At 45.1% G+C, this 22,130-nt stretch overlaps 1 protein-coding gene across 5 annotated transcripts in view; it reads left to right on the forward strand.

The window, feature by feature from the left end:
- Positions 1-22,130, forward strand: part of LOC106590653 (collagen alpha-1(XI) chain) — a 207,134-nt gene that overhangs the window by 18,412 nt on the left and 166,592 nt on the right. For all 5 annotated transcript variants that reach the window (XM_045710693.2, XM_045710695.2, XM_045710694.2 and 2 more), the window contains exons 4-5: positions 5,350-5,512; positions 18,014-18,139. In XM_045710693.2, the coding sequence (XP_045566649.2) occupies positions 5,350-5,512; positions 18,014-18,139 (289 nt within the window). The remainder of the gene's footprint in view (positions 1-5,349; positions 5,513-18,013; positions 18,140-22,130) is intronic.

Consider the following 22,130-nt stretch of genomic DNA (forward strand, 5'->3'; position numbering starts at 1 on the left):
CCCAGACTCTATACATACTCAGACCCTGGTGCATGCCCCAACCCTCTCTAGAATATATACTATGGCCATGTCATGCGCAAGGAGCTCTCTGATTGCCTGGACCATCTATTTTGTGTACCTGTATGTGATTTTGTCTTTGTAGACATCGTAGGTTCTATGTTATCTGATTTGACTACCTATCAGTCATGCTCTGATTGATGTGACCTATATAATGAATACATCCCTGGTACGACAGCCCTGATCATACTTACCATACTGCTGTGTCCTCTGTATTCACTAACACGCACTAAGAAGCAGAAAACAACAGAAATCGCCCTTCACCTCATCTCACCGCAGGTGTCCAAATACAGGATTAGGTCTGTCCCGGGGGTTATGGTTAGGTCCTGGGCTGCAGCATGGGGGATAGGAGAGGTTATGGTTAGGTCCTGGGCTGCATCATGGGGGATAGGAGAGGTTATGGTTAGGTCCTGGGCTGCATCACGGGGGATAGGAGAGGTTATGATTAGGTCCTGGGCTGCATCATGGGGGATAGGAGGGGATATGATTAGGTCCTGGGCTGCAGCACGGGGGATAGGAGAGGTTATGGTTAGGTCCTGGGCTGCATCATGGGGGATAGGATGGGTTATGATTAGGTCCTGGGCTGCAGCACGGGGGATAGGAGTGGTTATGATTAGGTCCTGGGCTGCAGCACCGGGGATAGGAGTGGTTATGGTTAGGTCCTGGGCTGCATCATGGGGGATAGGAGGGGTTATGATTAGGTCCTGGGCTGCAGCACGGGGGATAGGAGTGGTTATGGTTAGGTCCTGGGCTGAAGCATGGGGGATAGGAGTGGTTATGGTTAGGTCCTGGGCTGCAGCACGGGGGATAGGAGAGGTTATGGTTAGGTCCTGGGCTGTAGCACGGGGGATAGGAGTGGTTATGGTTAGGTCCTGGGCTGCAGCACGGGGATAGGAGAGGTTATGGTTCGGTCCTGGGCTGTAGCACGGGGGATAGAAGGGGTTATGGTTAGGGGGGTCCTGGGTAGTAGCAGCAGTATGGGGGTAGGAGGGGTCAAAGACAGTGGATTAGTGGGGGGCAGCAGGGACTACCATTGGGAACCTGACGTCAGCCATGAACCCTGTGCCTCTGTTTTCTTTAAAGAGGGGAATGTGGAGGAGGGATTGTGGGGGCAGGAGGAAAGAGGAGAGGTACTTTAACCTTATAGTATTAACCTCCTGGATTACCTCATCCAATCAGAGAGTCTCTTAGCTTCCGTCAGTGGCAGCCTGAATTTCTTCTCTGGGTTCAGAAGCCCCAGATTTCTCCCTGTGAGCCGCGGCTTAGCGTACATGAGCCCGTGGCGAAACACAGGAGAACAAACAAACAGAGGAGACGCTGAGAAAACAATCTGTCTTTTTTTCTTAACAAAACGTTTTATTCTGTCTCTCTGGGTTATTTAGGCAGACACATTTTGGGTTGTGTTTTTTTGTGACAGTTTGTTTTCCTGGGCTTGATGAGAAGCCGTAACCCGGTCAGTGGACATTTTGACCGAGGTAGATTTCAGAACGAGATATTCCACTTAAAGTAAAATGTCATGTTAAGATAAATCAAAGGGCCCTACGGTTTATGAGAGGAAATAGGTGTTTTTGTGAGAGTTTTGTACATCATCTTCTTATAAGATCTTACTGCTCTATCCAATTAAAGAAAGACCATGCTGCCATTCTAACACAGAGAAAGAATACATACCATGCTGCCATTCTAACAAAGGAGATGATCGTGGACTTCAGGAAACAGCAGAGGGAGCACTCCCCTATCCACATCGACGGGACAGTAGTGGAGAAGGTGGAAAGTTTTAAGTTCCTCGGCGTACACATCACAGACAAACTGAAATGGTCCACCCACACAGACAGTGTGGTGAAGAATGCGCAACAGGTCTGCACAACGCATCACCGGGGGCAAACTACCTGCCCTTCAGGACACCTACACCACCCGATGTCACAGGAAGGCCAAAAATACCATCAAGGACAACAACCACCCGAGCCACTGCCTGTTCACCCCGCTATCATCCAGAAGGCGAGGTCAGTACAGGTGCATCAAAGCTGCGACCGAGAGACTGAAAAACAGCTTCTATCTCAAGGCCATCAGACTGTTAAACAGCCATCACTAACATTAAGTGGCTGCTGCCAACATACTGACTCAACTCCAGCCACTTTAATAATAAAAAAATGGATGTAATAAATGTATCACCAGCCACTTTAAACAATGCCACTTTATATAATGTTTACATACCCTACATTACTCATCTCATATGTATATACTGTACTCTATACCATCTACTGCATCTTGCCTACGCCGTTCGGCCATCGCTCATCCATATATTTATATGTACATATTCTTATTCATTCCTTTACACTTGTGTGTATAAGGTAGTTGTTGTGAAATTGTTAGATTACTTGTTAGATATTACTGCATGGTCGGAACTAGAAGCACAAGCATTTCGCTACACTCATATTAACATCTGCTAACCATGTGTATGTGACCAATAACATTTGATTTGATTTGATAAATAATACATACCATGCTGCCATTCTAACAACACAGAGAAATAATAAATACCATGCTGCCATTCTAACAACACAGAGAAATAATAAATACCATGCTGCCATTCTAACAACACAGAGAAATAACAAATACCATGCTGCCATTCTAACAACACAGAGAAATAATAAATACCATGCTGCCATTCTAACAACACAGAGAAATAACAAATACCATGCTGCCATTCTAACAACACAGAGAAATAACAAATACCATGCTGCCATTCTAACAACACAGAGAAATAACAAATACCATGCTGCCATTCTAACAACACAGAGAAATAACAAATACCATGCTGCCATTCTAACAACACAGAGAAATAACAAATACCATGCTGCCATTCTAACAACACAGAGAAATAACAAATACCATGCTGCCATTCTAACAACACAGAGAAATAACAAATACCATGCTGCCATTCTAACAACACAGAGAAATAATAAATACCATGCTGCCATTCTAACAACACAGAGAAATAATAAATACCATGCTGCCATTCTAACAACACAGAGAAATAACAAATACCATGCTGCCATTCTAACAACACAGAGAAATAACAAATACCATGCTGCCATTCTAACAACACAGAGAAATAACAAATACCATGCTGCCATTCTAACAACACAGAGAAACAACAAATACCATGCTGCCATTCTAACAACACAGAGAAATAACAAATACCATGCTGCCATTCTAACAACACAGAGAAATAACAAATACCATGCTGCCATTCTAACAACACAGAGAAATAATAAATACCATGCTGCCATTCTAACAACACAGAGAAATAACAAATACCATGCTGCCATTCTAACAACACAGAGAAATAACAAATACCATGCTGCCATTCTAACAACACAGAGAAATAACAAATACCATGCTGCCATTCTAACAACACAGAGAAATAACAAATACCATGCTGCCATTCTAACAACACAGAGAAATAACAAATACCATGCTGCCATTCTAACAACACAGAGAAATAACAAATACCATGCTGCCATTCTAACAACACAGAGAAATAATAAATACCATGCTGCCATTCTAACAACACAGAGAAATAACAAATACCATGCTGCCATTCTAACAACACAGAGAAATAATAAATACCATGCTGCCATTCTAACAACACAGAGAAATAACAAATACCATGCTGCCATTCTAACAACACAGAGAAATAATAAATACCATGCTGCCATTCTAACAACACAGAGAAATAATAAATACCATGCTGCCATTCTAACAACACAGAGAAATAACAAATACCATGCTGCCATTCTAACAACACAGAGAAATAATAAATACCATGCTGCCATTCTAACAACACAGAGAAATAACAAATACCATGCTGCCATTCTAACAACACAGAGAAACATTAGCCCCCACTAGCCTACTTTGTAGCAGTTCTGTGGGGTGCTTTTGTCCACTCTACAGTTTTTTGACCTGCTGTCTAAAAAGCAATGTTCTCTGAGTAGTATTTTAGTGTTTAAAGACCTGGCAGAAGTCCAACACTCGACCTTAGCCAAATCCTCACTGACTAGACTGTAACTCCCCCCCCCCCCCCGGTTTATACATTGTTTTATAGCGATACAGTTTACTGTACATGTGTAGTTGAACAGTGGAAAAATGATAGTATTGCTCTAGTGTCATTCAAAGGAAAGGCATTCAAACATTTCCAAGGCACCTGTGGAAGCAACCGTCAGATGTGCGAGTGCATTTCATTTACAAGTATTACCAAAATGGGAAAAAAAGAACAGTTAGTATATTAACGGAATATTTGTTATGCAGCCAGTTTGGAATACACTGGAAGGATGCATAATGGCTGACAAACGAAATGCTTGGGTTGCTATCATAATGAGAGATATGCAGGACGAGTATTGTCATCCGAGGGCAGCCATTTTCATCAGTATTACTGACTGTTGGTTCTTGAACACTGGTAACTTTAATAATGATTTTCACTCATCAATCTACACACAATACCCCGAAATGACATCACAATACCCCGTAATAACATCACAATACCCCGTAATGACATCACAATACCCCGAAATGACATCACAATACCCCCGTAATGACAAAGCAAAAACAGGTTTTTATACATTTTTTTTTTTTAACTGTAATATCAAATATCATCCTCCTCCTCCTCCTCCCCTTCCTCCCCCTTCTCCTTTCTCAGGCTCTTTCTCCTCTCTCCTCCTCCTCCTCCTCCTCCCCCTTCTCCTTTCTCAGGCTCTTTCTCCTCCTCCTCCTCCTCCTCCCCTTCCTCCCCCTTCTCCTTTCTCAGGCTCCTCCTCCTCTCTTCTCCTCCGGATCCTCTTCCTCAGGACAGTGTTTTGACTGTGCGCCTCCTGCTCTCTCTTGCTCTTTCCTGACACACACTTTCCACAATGTTCAACACGTCTGTCATGCCGAGTAACCCAGAAGGAGGATTAACTTTGGAGTTTAATGAGTATAATCCAGTGTTAAACAGAGTGTGGAGGCCAGAATGTCCTGGAGGGGCCTCAGGAGGTGTTGGGTGCACGCGTGGCCCTTTTGAGTTCGTCCCAAATGGCACCCTCTTCCCTATATAGTGCTATGGTCAATAGGGCCTTTTGAGACACAAACAATGTTCTGTCTGTGGAGGTTTTTGTTAGTCTGGTTAAAACCTGTTGTTTGAATTGGTGAACGCACCATTCAGTCTGGTTTCAGCAGGCTAGGTTTTAGCAGCAGTCTAATCTGAATGTACAGTAATCTAACCATGTATCTCTGTGTTGCTCTTGTCCCCTCTAACAGGTGGCATCGTGTGGCCATCAGTGTGGAGAAGAAGACGGTCACCATCATCGTGGACTGTAAACAGAAGATCACCAAACCCCTCCTCAGAAGTGACCGTGCCGCCATCAACACCAACGGCATCACCGTGTTCGGAACCAGGATCCTTGACGAGGACGTCTTCCAGGTAAAAGACATGATGTTGGATAGAATGTTGAGCTGCTGTAACACGGTCATGTTAACCTCGTTCCCAGGCTAATTATGCATAGCGCATATAAGCCTGTAACACCAATGACTCAAATCTGCCGTGTGTTGGAGTAAAAGAGGTGCACAACTACGCTGAACAAAAATATAAACGCAACATGTAAAGTGTTGGTCCCATGTTTCATGAGCTGAAATATAAAATCCCAGAAATGTTCCATACGCACTAAAAGCTTATTTCTCTCAAATGTGTTTACATCCCTGTTAGTGAGCATTTCTCCTTTGCCAAGATAATCCATCCACCTGACAGGTGTAGCAAATCAAGAAGCTGATTAAACAGCATGATCGTTACACAGGTGCACCTCGTGCTTGGGACAATAAAAGGCCACTCTAACATGTGAACTTTTGTCACACAACACGTCACACATGTCTGAAGTTTTGAGGGAGCGTGCAAATAACATGCTGACTGCAGGAATGTCCACCAGAGCTGTTGACAGAGAATTTTATGTTAATTTCTCTACCATAAGCCTCCTCCAACATCGTTTTTGAGAATTTGACTGTACGTCCAATCGACCTCAGAACCACAGACCACGTGTAACTGCGCCAGCCCAGGACCTCCACATCCGGCTTCTTCACCTGCGGGATCGTCTGACACCAGCCACCCGGACAGCTGATGAAACTGTGGGTTTGCACAACCAAATCATTTCTGCGCAGAAAATGTGTCAGGGAAGTTCATCTGCATGCTCGTTGTCCTCACTAGGGTCTTGACCTGACTGCAGTGCAGCGTCGTAACTGACTTCAGTGGGCAAATGCTCACCTTCGATGGCCGCTGTCATGCTGGGGAAGTGTACTATTCACAAATTAAGTCCAGTTTCAACTGTACTTGGCAGATGGCAGACAGCATGTATGGCGTTGCGTGGGTGAGCGGTTTGCTCATGTCAATGTTGTGAACAGAGTGTCCGATGGTGGCGGTGGGGTTATGGTATGGTATGGTCCCGTGTGGTTCAGTTGGTAGAGCATGGTGTTTGCAACGCCAGGGTTGTAGGTTAGATTCCCACTGGGGGACCAGTACGGGGAAAAAAATGTATGAAATGAAATGTATGTGTTCACTACTGTAAGTCGCTCTGGATAAGAGCGTCTGTTAAGTTAAATGACTAAAATGTAAAAATGTATGGTCAGGCATAAGCTACAATTGCATTTTATCAATGCCAATTTCACTGCGCAGAGATCCCATGACAAAATACTGAGGTCCATTGTCGTGTCATTCATCCGCCGCCCTCACCTCATTTTTCAGCATGATAATGCACAGCTCCATGTCGCAAGGATCTGTACACAGTTCCTGGATAACTGATGTTGTTCCAGTTTTTCAATGGCCTGCATACTCACCAGACCTGTCACCTATTGAGCATGTTTGGGATGCTCTGGGTCAACGTGTACAACAGCGTGACCCAGTTCCCGGCAATATCCAGCAACTTCATACAGCCATTGAAAAGGATTGGGACAACATTCAACAGGCCACAATCAACAGCCTGATCAACTCTATGTGAAGGAGATGTGTCGCGCTGCATGAGGCAAATGGTGGTCACACCAGATACTGACTGATTTATGATCCACGCCCTACCTTTTTTTTAAGGTATCTGTGACCAAGAGATGCATATCTGTATTCCCAGTCTTTCGAAATCCATAGATTAGGGCCTAATGAATTTATTTCAATTGACTGATTTCCTTAAACAGTTGAGGTCGGAAGTTTACATACACCTTAGCCAAATACATTTAAACTCAGTTTTTCACAATTCCTGACATTTAATCCATTTAATCCCTGATTTAGGTCAGTTAGGATCACCACTTTATTTTAAGAATCTGAAATGTCAGAATAATAGTAGAGAGAGTGATTTATTTCAGCTTTAATTTCTTTCATCACATTCCCAGTGGGTCAGAAGTTTACATACACTCAATTAGTATTTGGTAGCATTGCCTTTAAATTGTTTAACTTGGGTCAAATGTTATGGGTAGCCTTCCACAAGCTTCCCACAATAAGTTGGGTGAATTTTGGCCCATTCCTCCTGACAGAGCTGGTGTAACCGAGTCAGGTTTGTAGGCCTCTTTGCTCACACATGCTTTTTCTGTTCTGCCCACACATTTTCTATGGGATTGAGGTAAGGGCTTTGTGATGGCCACTCCAATACCTTGACTTTGTTGTCCTTAAGCCATTTTGCCACAACTTTGGAAGTATGCTTGGGGTCATTGTCCATTTGGAAGACGCAAGCTTTAACTTACTGACTGATGTCTTGAGATGTTGCTTCAATATATCCATATAATTTTCTTTCCTCATGATGCCATCTATTTTGTTAAGTGCACCAGTCCCTCCTGCAGTAAAGCACCCCCACAACATGATGCTGTCACCCCCGTGCTTCACGGTTGGGATGGTGTTCTTCGGCTTTCAAGCCTCCCCATTTATCCTCCATACGTAATGATGGTCATCATGGCCAAACAGTTCTATTTTTGTTTCATCAGACCAGAGGACATTTCTCCAAAAAGAACGATCTTTGTCCCCATGTGCAGTTGCAAACCGTAGTCTGGCTTTTTTATGGCGGTTTTGGAGCCGTGGCTTCTTCCTTGCTGAGCGGCCTTTCAGGTTATGTCGATATACTTTGGACCTGTTTCCTCCAGCATCTTCACCAGGTCCTTTGCTGTTGTTCTGGGATTGATTTGCACTTTTCGCACCAAAGAACGCTCATCTCTAGGAGACAGAACGCGTCTCCTTCCTGAGCTTTATGACGGCTGCGTGGTCGTCTCTGTGGTGTAGCTATCTCTCTGTTGAGTAGCTATTGCTCTGTTGTGTAGCTATCTATCTGTTATGTAGCTACTGTATCTCTCTATGTAGCTATCTCTCTGTGGTGTAGCTATCTCTCTGTGGTGTAGCTATCTCTCTGTGGTGTAGCTACCTCTGGTGTGGATACAGGTCACAGATCATCACCCTGGTGTGGATACAAGGGACAGGTCACCACCCTGGTGTGGATACAAGGGACAGGTCACCACCCTGGTGTGGATACAAGGGACAGGTCACCACCCTGGATACAGGGGACAGGTCACCACCCTGGTGTGGATACAAGGGACAGGTCACCACCCTGGTGTGGATACAAGGGACAGGTCACCACCCTGGTGTGGATACAAGGGACAGGTCACCACCCTGGATACAGGGGACAGGTCACCACCCTGGTGTGGATACAAGGGACAGGTCACCACCCTGGATACAGGGGACAGGTCACCACCCTGGTGTGGATACAAGGGACAGGTCACCACCCTGGATACAGGGGACAGGTCACCACCCTGGTGTGGATACAGGGGACAGGTCACCACCCTGGATACAGGGGACAGGTCACCACCCTGGATACAGGGGACAGGTCACCACCCTGGATACAGGGGACAGGTCACCACCCTGGATACAGGGGACAGGTCACCACCCTGGATACAGGGGACATAGGGTTATGTTAAAGGTCACCACACTGGATGCAGGGGACAAGTCACCACCCTGGTGGGGATGCAGGGGACTGAGGGTTGTGTTTGAGGGCTGTGTTTGCCTGTGAGATAATTAGTTTGTGTTTGTTTACGTGGTGCTGGAGGGTGGGGAGAGACCTATCATCGTTCTCTGGCCCTGCTTGCCTTGCCTCGACTGCTTGGTCTCACCCTAACCTGACTGTGGGCTGACTGCTACTGGGTCTCACCCTAACCTGACTGTGGGCTGACTGCTGCTGGGTCTAACCCTAACCTGACTGCTGCTGGGTCTCACCCTAACCTGACTGTGGGCTGACTGCTGCTGGGTCTAACCCTAACCTGACTGCTACTGGGTCTCACCCTAACCTGACTATGGGCTGACTGCTGCTGGATCTAACCCTAACCTGACTGTGGGCTGACTGCTCCTGGGTCTAACCCTAACCTGACTGTGGGCTGACTGCTGCTGGGTCTAACTGCTGCTGGGTCTAACTTGGAGGTGCTGAAGGTTGATTTGGCGCATGCGCACTTGGTTAAAAACAATAGATCATTTTTATTTATATATATTTTACAATATAACGTTTGCAGAGCTGGATAATGAAACTTTGAATAGAAGGATTCTGGGCGTTAGAGGACATCTGTTCATATTCATCATCTCCTCAACAACCTGGAGTTAAAATGTATTTTTGGGGGGTTTGTGTCACAACATGTCTACCATTTTGAAGATGCTAAATATTTTTTATTGTGAAACAAGCAAGAAATAAGACAAAAAAACTGAAAACTTGAGCGTGCATAACTATTCACACCCCCCCAAAGTCAATACTTTGTAGAGCCACCTTTTGCAGCAATTACAGCTGCAAGTCTCTTGGGATATGTCTCTATTAGCTTGGCACATCTAGCCACTGATTTTTGTCCATTCTTTAAGGCAAAACTGCTCCAGCTCCTTCATGTGGGATGGGTTTTGCTGATGTACAGCAATCTTTAAGTCATAGCACAGGTTCTCAATTGGATTGAGGTTTGGACTATGACTAGGCCATTCCAAGACATTTAAATGTTTTCCACTTAAAACTCTTGAGTGTTGCTTTAGCAGTATGCTTAGGGTTATTGTCCTGCTGGAAGGTGAACCTCCATCCCAGTCTCAAATCTCTGGAAGACTGAAACAGGTTTCCCTTAAGAATTTCCCTATATCTGTTCTTTAAGAAGTGGCTTTTTTTCTGGCCACTCTTCCATAAAGCCCAGCTCGGTGGAGTGTACGGCTTAAAGTGGTCCTATGGACAGATACTCCAATCTCCGCTTTGGAGCTTTGCAGCTCCTTCAGGGTTATCTTTGGTCTCTTTGTTGCCTCTCTGATTAATGCCCTCCTTGCAGGTTTGTGGTGCCATATTCTTTCCATTTTTAATAATGGATTTAATGGTGCTCCGTGGGATGTTCAAAGTTTCAGATATTTTTTTATAACCCAACCCTGATCTGTACTTCTCCACAACTTTGTCCCTGACCTGTTTGGAGAGCTCCTTGGTCTTCATGGTGCTGCTTGCTTGGTGGTGCCCCTTGCTTAGTGGTGTTGCAGACTCTGGGGCCTTTCAGAACAGGTGTATATATACTGAGATCATGTGACAGATCATGTGACACTTACATTGCACACAGGTGGACATTATTTAACTATTTATGTGACTTCTGAAGGTAATTGGTTGCACCAGATCTTATTTAGGGGCTTCATAGCAAATAGGGTGAATACATATGCACCACTTTTCAGTTTTTTTGGGTTTTATGTTTTTAATCAAGTAATTTTTTTCATTTCACTTCACTAATTTGGGCTATTTTATGTATGTGCGTCCCTGTCTCTTATAAAGGGATATTTTTTCCTGTCAGTTTTGATGAGATGCATTAGCTGGCCCAGAACTCACTAGCTGTATGGTAGGTTGTGGTTACCAGTCAGAAATGTGGCCAGTAGAATAAATCATTGTGAGACCCATAAGACCACTGTAACAGTGTGATCTCTGTGTGTGTGAGAGTGAAACAGAACTCCTGTCTGTTCTCTGTGTGTAGTAGTTACCTAGCTTCACGCTTTTACATTCTGGGATATGTGCATACCTGAGTATTCTGTGTGGGACTTCCCAAATCCCCAATGTGTGTGGAAGGAGGGTGAAAAAAAAGTCATCATATTTCAAACAGGTCCTTTTTTTTATAACCAATTATGCAAATGACACATTAAACACACACCAGTCTAACTCATACTTTGAACTTAGAATGTTCCTTGTATTTCGCCCTTAACTCTAATAACCTGCTGTTAGCTTATATGATACCTGCTCGATGGCGTCCGAGGAGTCCAGTTGCCATACAGGACTGAGTGGATGACTGAGGGCCTTTCATTGGCCCTTCAGTCCTTCCTCACCCCCCTCCTTCTTCCCTCCTCCCCTTCTTACCCAGACCCCCCAAGGAGCCATGGCCATGAGACCGTCTATTCATTCCAGGTTGACGTTACCTGTTAGAGGTACAGACTCTAGCCCCCCCCCCCCCCCCCCCCACCATCCTCTATCCTCTGTTCCTGTCAGCCAACATGGCTCCCTGCTTAATGTGCCATTGTCTCTTTACCTCTTCCCTTGTTCATGCTGTAGACTCACTTACCAAACATGTTTCCTTGTACATAGGCATTAAGTACTTAGATTGTATTTAGACGGTGCTAAATGGGCCCAGACTTGGTAGCGTAGCCTAGTGGTTAGAGCGTTGGACTAGTAACCAAAAGGTTGCAAGATCGAATCCCCGAGCTGACAAGGCACAAAATCTGTTGTTCTGCCCCTGAACAAGGCAGTTAACCCACTGTTCCTAGGCTGTCATTGAAAATAAGAATTTGTTCTTAACTGACTTGCCTAGTTAAATAAAGGTAAAAATAAAATGGAACACAGTTTGGCATTACCTTCATGTCGCTACAAATCCTATGTGCTCTGGTACTGTACCTGTGGAAAATGTACATACAGTCATTCCTGATCCGGTGTCTCTGGCCCTGTGTCTGTCTGTCTGTCCCTAGTCTGGGCCTGGACCTGGGGGTCACTGGCCCTGTGTCTGTCTGTCTGGGCCTGGACTTGGTGTCTCTGTCTCTGGCCCTGTGTCTGTCTGTCCCCAGTCTGGGCCTGGACTTGGTGTCTCTGTCTGTGGCCCAGTGTCTGACTGTCTGTCCCTAGTCTGGGCCAGGACTTGGGGTCCCTGTCTCTGGCCCTGTGTCTGTCTGTCTGTCTGTCTGTCCCCAGTCTGGGCCAGGACTTGGGGTCTCTGTCTCTGACCCTGTGTCTGTCTGGGCCCTGTGTCTGTCCCCAGTCTGGGCCAGAACTTGGGAGTCTCTGGCCGTCTGTCTGTCTGTCTGTCCCAAGTCTGGGCCCTCTGTCTGTCCTCAGTCTGGGCCAGGACTTGGGGGTCTCTGGCCGTGTGTCTGTCTGTCTGTCTGTCTGTCTGTCCCCAGTCTGGGCCAGGACTTGGGAGTCTCTGGCCGTGTGTCTGTCTGTCCCCAGTCTGGGCCAGAACTTGAGGTCTCTGTCTCTGGTCCATGTTTGTGTACAGACGGCCTTCACTCAGGCTTGTCCTAATTAAAGCTGACTCTAGGCAGGGTTCAAGCCAGTATCTGTTGGTGTATGGGTGACAAATGAGGTAATGCGTGTCAACTTAATTTAGACCCCAGCTTGATCTCAGCTTGATCTCTCCTGTGTTCTCTCCACCTCCCTCCACCCCTCCATCCCTTCACCCCCCATCCCTCACCCCCGCCCCTCCCCACCCGCACCCCTCCATCTCTCCAACCCACCCCCCCACCACTCCATCCCTCCACCCCCCATCCCTCACCCCCCCGCCCCTCACCACCCGCACCCCTCCATCTCTCCACCCCACCCCCCCACCACTCCATCTCTCCACCCCACCCCCTCCACCACTCCATCCCTCCACCCCCCCATCCCTCACCCCTCCACCCCTCCCCCTCCCTCACCCTCCAGACTCCTTAGCACACAGTTTCAATGCTGATGCCCAGTTGGCAGGCCAATCCTGGCTTTCATGGTCTACTGATTGTGTGAAATAGGTAACATGTGATCACAGGCAATCAACTTAAACATGACTTATAATAATATCGTTATTTGCTCTGGGGTGGTATTTACATTGGTTTAGGCAGTAGGTGGTCCCTTAGATATTTTGTTTCGGTTTTGGATTTATGTACGAGATAAAGAAAGGACTTTGATTAAATTCCAACCTGGTCTACAGTGAGAATTATTTGTGATGTTATTTTATTGTGGAACTGCAGTCTTACAATGACCTGTTGATGGATTGGCACAGAGAGAGAGAGAGTTTGGAGGTGTATTTTCCCAAGGGACATGGCTTAGCGGAAGGATGTTTATACACTACCTGTCAAGGACTCAGAGATCTGGTGTTTTAAGGTGGTTTAAAAACGCACGCACACGCTTACACGCGCACACACACAGGTATGCACACATGCACACGCTTACACGCACACACACACACACACACATACTTGCTGCTATTCCATGCATGGTGTCTGTCAGAAACGTAATAGGATCCACCTGTATTCTTTACCTCTGGACACAGTACAGTTCTCTCTCCATTCTCCTCTTCCAGGCTCCAAACATAACACCTGCTGGTATAGAATCCAGATTCCCTTTCAGCTGTCCCTCAGAGCTGTGTATAGGTGCAGGAGACTTTGTTAGCAGTTATAGAGTGAGGAGAATCCAGATGATGTAGCCAAGACGTACTGTATGTAAACTAGGGTAAGGTATGTACTTTATATGTTGTCTGCCCTGTTGGACAGCAGCTCTAGAATTTAGAAGGACTTCTACTGGAAACAGTTCTGATGGGATACAAGATGGAAACAGTTCTGATGGGATACAACATAGAAACAGTTATAAAGGGATACAAGATGGAAACAGTTCTGAAGGGATACAAGATGGAAACAGTTCTGAAGGGATACAAGATGGAAACAGTTCTGATGGGATACAAGATGGAAACAGTTCTGAAGGGATACAAGATGGAAACAGTTCAGAAGGGATACAAGATGGAAACAGTTCAGAAGGGATACAAGATGGAAACAGTTATGAAGGGATACAAGATGGAAACAGTTCTGAAGGGATACAAGATGGAAACAGTTCTGAAGGGATACAACATGGAAACAGTTCTGAAGGGATACAATGTGGAAACAGTTCTGAAGGGATACAACGTGGAAACAGTTATAAAGGTGTGGAAGCCATCGTGGCATCCAAACCAAAGGCAGTCAGGGGACATGCTAGTGGTTTGAGTGATCTAGCCAAACCAAGGAGGCTCTTCAGGTTTCTTTTATGACTTTGTTCAGTGTGCTGATTCTATGCTACACTCTTAGAAAAAAAGGTGCTATCTAGAACTTAAAAGGGTTCTTCAGCTGTCCCCATAGGAGAACCATTTGAATAATCATTTTTGGTTCCAAGGAGAACAATTTTGGTTCCAGGTAGAACCCTTTACACAGAGGGTTCTACATGGAAACAAAAAGAGTACTACCTGGAACAAAAAAAGGGTTCTACCTGGAACCAAAAAGGATTCTCCTATGGGGACAGCTGAATAACCATTTTGGAACCCTTTTCTCTAAGAGTGCTGTCCATTCCTATGATCTCCAGTGAGGGTTTACATGTGTTTTCACCACCTAGACATCCTCCCAACGTTCCCAACCTTCCCAACGTTCCAAATTCCCAATGTTTCCAACCTTCCCAACGTTCACAACATTCCCAACCTTCCCAACATTTTCAACCTTCCCAACCTTCTCCACCTTCCCTATGTTCCCAACCTTCCCAACTTTCCCAACGTTCCAACCTCCCAACGTTCCCAACGTTCCCAATGTTCCCAACCTTCCCAACATTCCCAACGTTCCCAATGTTCCCAACCTTCCCAACATTCCCAACGTTCCCAATGTTCCCAACCTTTCCTGTGGACATTTAAAGGGAGGGTAGAGTTAGAACCACATGGTTTGTATCCCAAATGGCACCCTATTCCCTATTTAGTCCACTATTTTGACCAGAGCCCTGTGGGCCCTATGGGCCCTGGACAAAATGAGTGCACTATATAGAGAACAGGGTGCCACTTGAGACGCAGCCCATAGTTACATCTGCTGTGACATTCCCAAGGCGTGCAGCAGCCTTATACTGGTGGCCTTGTGGTTATAGTTAACTCTCCACCCTGGGGCCTGTGGTTATAGTTAACTCTCCACCCTGGGGCCTGTGGTTATAGTTAACTCTCCACCCTGGGGCCTGTGGTTATAGTTAACTCTCCACCCTGGGGCCTGTGGTTATAGTTAACTCTCCACCCTGGGGCCTGTGGTTATAGTTAACTCTCCACCCTGGGGCCTGTGGTTATAGTTAACTCTTCACCCTGGGGCCTGTGGTTATAGTTAACTCTCCACCCTGGGGCCTGTGGTTATAGTTAACTCTCCACCCTGGGGCCTGTGGCTATAGTTAACGCTCCACCCTGGGGCCTGTGGTTATAGTTAACTCTCCACCCTGGGGCCTGTGGCTATAGTTAACTCTCTACCCTGGGGCCTGTGGTTATAGTTAACTCTCCACCCTGGGGCCTGTGGCTATAGTTAACTCTCCACCCTGGGGCCTGTGGCTATAGTTAACTCTCCACCCTGGGGCCTGTGGCTATAGTTAACTCTCCACTCTGGGGCCTGTGGCTATAGTTAACTCTCCACCCTGGGGCCTGTGGTTATAGTTAACTCTTCACCCTGGGGCCTGTGGTTATAGTTAACTCTCCACCCTGGGGGCCTGTGGCTATAGTTAACTCTCCACCCTGGGGCCTGTGGTTATAGTTAACTCTCCAACCTGGGGCCTGTGGCTATAGTTAACTCTCCACCCTGGGGCCTGTGGCTATAGGGAGACCCATGAGGTGGCGCACAATTGGCCCAGCATCGTCGGGTTAGGGGAGGTTTTGGCCATCCGGGATGTCCTTGTCCCTTCATGCTCTAGCAACTCCTGTGGCGGGCGGGGCGCATGTAAGCTGACACGGTCGCCAGGTGTAAGTTGTTTCCTCTGACACATTGGTGCGGCTGGCTTCCGGTTTAAGCGAGCAGTGTGTCAAGAAGCAGTACAGCGCTTGGTAGAGTCGTGCTCTCGACCTTCGCCTCTCCCGAGTCCGTACAGGAAGTTGCAGCGATGGGACAAGACTGTAACTATCAATTGGATACCACAAAATTAGGGAGGGAAAAGGGGGTAAAAAATAAAAAGGTGCACCTGATTTCTCTCACATTGAGTACCGTCAAAGTATCCTGGAGTATACTAGCTCCTCCCACCTCAACCCGAAAACCCAAACTGTTTCAGAAGTCATAATCTCTACCCATACAAGTTGGATTTCATCCCCCATTTAGGAGCAGGTTTATTTGGTGTTCAGGAAGCAGGTTTAATTGGTGTTCAGGAGCAGGTTTAATTGGTGTTCAGGAAGCAGGTTTAATTGATTTTCAGGAAGCAGCTTTAATTGGTGTTCAGGAAGCAGGTTTAATTGATGTTAGGGAAGCAGGTTTAATTGATGTTCAGGAAGCAGGTTTAATTGATGTTCAGGAAGCAGGTTTAATTGATGTTCAGGAAGCAGGTTTATTTGGTGTTCAGGAAGCAGGTTTATTTGGTGTTCAGGAAACAGGTTTAATTGATGTTCAGGAAGCAGCTTTAATTGGTGTTCAGGAAGCAGGTTTCATTGATGTTCAGGAAGCAGGTTTAATTGATGTTCAGGAAGCAGGTTTAATTGATGTTCAGGAAGCAGGTTTAATTGGTGTTCAGGAAGCAGGTTTAATGAGATCTGCATTGCCTTTTGTTCTTATTTCCTGTCACAACAGTACAGTGCCTCGCAATCTCTGCTGACGTTTTTTTTAATCACAGTTTGATAAGATGATTGTCCTCCAGCTTGTTGTGCTGTAGATTGTCAATACTGCACATCCATCCATGCATCTTCCCGCTGCTCAGACAGCACACATGGATTACAGGTGTTTATTCTGTTTGTCTTCCTGATGGTACATGTTTGTTTGATTTCGCTGCCTGGCTTGGTAAACCCCAGTGCTAAGAATAATAATTTACCTACCCAGCCAGTGTCTAAACTTGATTTTTCTCTGTGTCCTGTGGATGTGTGTCCTGTGTATAAATGTCCTGTGGGTAAATGTGATATGGATGTGTGCCCTGTGGGTGAGTGTGATATGGATGTGTGCCCTGTGGGTGAGTGTCCTGTGGGTGAGTCTCCTGTGGGTGAGTGTCCTGTGGGTGAGTGTTATGTGGGTGATTGTCCTGTGGGTGATTGTCCTGTTGGTGAGTGTCCTGTGGATGAATGTGATATGGATGTGTGTCCTGTGGATGAGTGTCCTGTGGATGAATGTCCTGTGGGTGAGTGTCCTGTGGGTGAGTGTTATGTGGGTGATTGTCCTGTGGGTGATTGTCCTGTGGGTGAGTATCCTGTGGATGAATGTCCTGTGGGTGAGTGTCCTGTGGGTGAGTGTCCTGTGGGTGAGTGTCCTGTGGGTGAGTGTCCTGTGGGTGAGTGTCCTGTGGGTCAATGTCCTGTGGGTGAGTGTCCTGTGGGTGAGTGTCCTGTGGGTGAGTGTCCTGTGGTGATGTGTCAAGCTGTTTAATGAGTAGACTAGAATCACATTCCCTTTCCCTTACAACCACTGCCAGCCTGAGAACTCTGAGACTAAAACGCTGTACCTCTTTTAGAGGCTGATGGGATTACATGTTATCTGACGTATGGATTTGATATTCTGTCTATCTTCTTCCTGCTATGACCTCATTTCCTGTGAATATGATGTGATGATAGTTCATTTTTGCTTTAGTACAGAGATCAAAATTCATCAAATTTGTGAGTAAAGTTAAACATGTTATTTTACCTTTTTAATGTTGATATTTGATTTGAACTACGGTACATACAATATCATACTGTATCTATCTGCTAACTCTTACCTATAAGAAGAGTTAGAGATAACTAATCCTTCTTCCTTTCCTTTCCGCAGGGTGACATCCAGCAGCTGCTGATTGTGGCCGATCCTAAAGCAGCTTATGACTACTGTGAACACTACAGCCCCGACTGTGAAACTCCCCACGGCCACTCCTTACAGGCCCAGCAGCCTGAAGACCAGGTCAGTATTCTGAGGGCCAGAGGGCCACAGGGCTCTGGATGGTGGGACCAACTGTCCCCTCAGTGTAAGTGAGTGGACCAAGACCCATTCTGGCAGTGCCAGCTCTTGAGGGTTAGAGGGAGGTGTGTCTTATTACATCATTAGAGAGAGGTGTGTCTTATTACATCATTAGAGAGAGGTGTGTCTTAGAACATCATTAGAGGGAGGTGTATCTTATTACATCATTAGAGAGAGGTGTGTCTTATTACATCATTAGAGGGAGGTGTGTCTTATTACATCATTAGAGGGAGGTGTGTCTTATTACGTCATTAGAGGGAGGTGTGTCTTATTACATCATTAGAGGGAGGTGTGTCTTAGAACATCATTAGAGGGAGGTGTGTCTTATTACATCATTGGAGGGAGGTGTGTCTTAGAACATCATTAGAGGGAGGTGTGTCTTATTACATCATTAGAGGGAGGTGTGTCTTAGAACATCATTAGAGAGAGGTGTGTCTTAGAACATCATTAGAGGGAGGTGTGTCTTATTACATCATTAGAGTGAGGTGTGTCTTATTACATCATTAGAGAGGTGTGTCTTATTACATCATTAGAGGGAGGTGTGTCTTATTACATCATTGGAGGGAGGTGTGTCTTATTACATCATTAGAGGGAGGTGTGTCTTATTACATCATTAGAGGGAGGTGTGTCTTAGAACATCATTAGATGTATTTCTATGGTGTTTACTACCTTTAACATTAGTAGAAGAAGAAGTATGGTCAATGGAGTCTCGTTGCTCCTGTTGGTCATCCAGTAACTCAGTAAGACTTCTAATGATCTCTTCAGAACACTCTTTAGGTATTTACTCTTCCATTTTCTTCTCTTTTTCTTTTGTTGCTTCCTAACGGAATTACGTCACAGCAGAAATTCTTTATATTCCAGGCTGTGGCCAATTTGGATGGAGTAGATCTCTTGTTCTGCTAATGCGTTTCAAAGATCCACCAATAGAGTAGATCTCTTGTTCTGCTAATGCGTTTCACAGATCCACCAATAGAGTAGATCTCTTGTTCTGCTGATGCGTTTCAAAGATCCACCAATAGAGTAGATCTCTTGTTCTGCTGATGCATTTCACAGATCCACCAATAGAGTAGATCTCTTTTTCTGCTAATGCGTTTCACAGATCCACCAATAGAGTAGATCTCTTGTTCTGCTAATGTGTTTCACAGATCCACCAATAGAGTAGATCTCTTGTTCTGCTAATGCGTTTCACAGATCCACCAATAGAGTAGATCTCTTGTTCTGCTAATGCGTTTCACAGATCCACCAATAGAGTAGATCTCTTGTTCTGCTAATGCGTTTCACAGATCCACCAATAGAGTAGATCTCTTGTTCTGCTAATGTGTTTCACAGATCCACCAATAGAATAGATCTCTTGTTCTGCTAATGCATTTCACAGATCCACCAATGGAATAGATCTCTTGTTCTGCTAATGCGTTTCACAGATCCACCAATAGAATAGAAGCCAAACCGTACGCAGGGTTATGTTTCAGAATCATAACAAAACACGCAGCCAATCACGTGCCTAAGCACTGTTCTGTAAAGTCATACATGACATCTGTGTTTTCCACAGATTATACTGATAAATGTATACATCTAAGATATAAACTCAGCAAAAAAAGAAACGTCCTCTCACTGTCAACTGAGTTTATTTTCAGCAAACTTAACATGTATAAATATTTTTATGAACATAACAAGATTGAACAACTGAGACATAAACTGAACAAGTTCCACAGACAGAAATTGAATAATGTGTCAATGTATCAAAATCAATAGTAACAGTCAGTATCTGGTGTGGCCACCAGCTGCATTTGGTACTGCAGTGCATCTCCTCCTCATGGACTGCACCAGGTTTGCCAGTTCTTGCTGTGAGATGTTACCCCGCTCTTCCACCAAGGCACCTGCAAGTTCCCGGATATTTCTGGGGGGATTGGCCCTAGGCCTCACCCTCCGATCCAACAGGTCCCAGACGTGCTCATTGTGATTGAGATCCGGGCTCTTCGCTGGCCATGGCAGAACACTGACATTCCTGTCTTGCATGAAATCACGCACAGAAAGAGCGATGTGGCTGGTGGCATTGTCATGTCAGGATGAGCCTGCAGGAGGGGTACCACATGAGGGAGGAGGATGTCTTCCAGCGTTGAGATTGCCTGTAATGAAAACATGCTCAGTCCGATGATGCTATGACACACCACCCCAGACCATGACGGACCCTCCACTTTCAAATCGATCCCGCTCCAGAGTACAGGCCTCGGTGTAACGCTCATTCCTTCGACGATAAACACGAATCCGACCATCACCCCTGGTGAGACAAAACCGCGACTCGTCAGAGAAGAGCACTTTTTGCCAGTCCTGTCTTGTCCAGCGATGGTGGATTTGTGCCCCTAGGCGACGTTGTTGCCGGTGATGTCTGGTGAGGACCTGCCTTACAACAGGCCTGCAAGCCCTCAGTCCACCCTCTCTCAGCCTATTGCGGACAGTCTGAGCGCTGATGGAGAGATTGTGCGTTCCTGGTATAACTCGGGCAGTTGTTGTTGCCATCCTGTACCTGTCCCGTAGGTGTGATGTTCGGATGTACCGATCCTGTTCAGGTGTTGTTACACGTGGTCTGCCACTGCGAGGACGATCAGCTTTCCGTCCTGTCTCCCTGTAGCGCTGTCTTAGGCATCTCACAGTACGGACATTGCAATTTATTGCCCTGGCCACATCTGCAGTCCTCATGCCTCCTTGCAGCATGCCTAAGGCACGTTCATGCAGATGAGCAGGGAACCTGGGCATCTTTCTTTTGGTGTTTTTCAGAGTCAGTAGAAAGGCCTCTTTAGTGTCCTAAGTTTTCATAACTATGACCTTAATTGCCTACCGTCTGTAAACTGTTAGTGTCTTAACGACCGTTCCACAGGAGCATGTTCATTAATTGTTTATGGTTCATTGAACAAGCATGGGAAACAGTGTTTAAACCGTTTACAGTGAATATCTGTGAAGTTATTTGGATTTTTACAAATAATCTTTGAAAGACAGGGTCCTGAAAAAGGGACATTTCTTTTTTTGCTGAGTTTAGTGTGATGTGGCAACAAAATGCACTACATCATTCTTATCATAAAAGCAGCAGGTTTTTCTGTTATTATGACTTATTTATACACCCATTAAAACAGAACAACACCTATTAAAACAAAAATACACCCATTATTAAAACACTGTAAACCCACAACTGAACAATAGCTTAGACCACAAGAGGGCAGACACCTCTAACAGTTTACTGTAGATAGATATTAATGTATCCTGGAGGAGAGAGACCTCTAACAGTCTACTGTAGATATATATATATATATATATATATATATATAGATATTCATGTATCCTGGAGGAGAGAGACCTCTAACAGTCTACTGTAGATATATATATATATATAGATATATATAGATATATAGATATAGATATATATATATAGATATATAGATATATATATATATATAGATATTAATGTATCCTGGAGGAGAGAGACCTCTAACAGTCTACTGTAGATATATATATATATATAGATATATATAGATATATAGATATAGATATATATATATAGATATATATATAGATAGATAGATAGATATTAATGTATCCTGGAGGAGAGAGGCCTCTAACACTCTACTGTAGATATATATTAATGCCCCCACTCTCCTGGAAGCTCCAGTCCTTACCCAGAGTGCCTTGGTGCCTTGCCAGAGCAGTGTCATGATGTAAATCTGCTGAGTTGCCTGGATGAGATCCTCTCTCTCTCTCTTTCTCTCTCTCGCTCTCAATTCAATTTCAATTCAATGTTCAATTTAAGGGGCTTTATTGGCATGGGAAACTTATGTTTACATTCTTTCTTTCTCTCTTTCTTTCTTTCTTTCTTTCTTTCTTTCTTTCTTTCTTTCTTTCTTTCTTTCTTTCTTTCTTTCTTTCTTTCTTTCTTTCTTTCTTT

Source organism: Salmo salar, chromosome 29, assembly GCF_965601325.2.
Source record: "Salmo salar chromosome 29, fSalSal1, whole genome shotgun sequence".
Taxonomy (NCBI): Eukaryota; Metazoa; Chordata; class Actinopteri; order Salmoniformes; family Salmonidae; genus Salmo; species Salmo salar.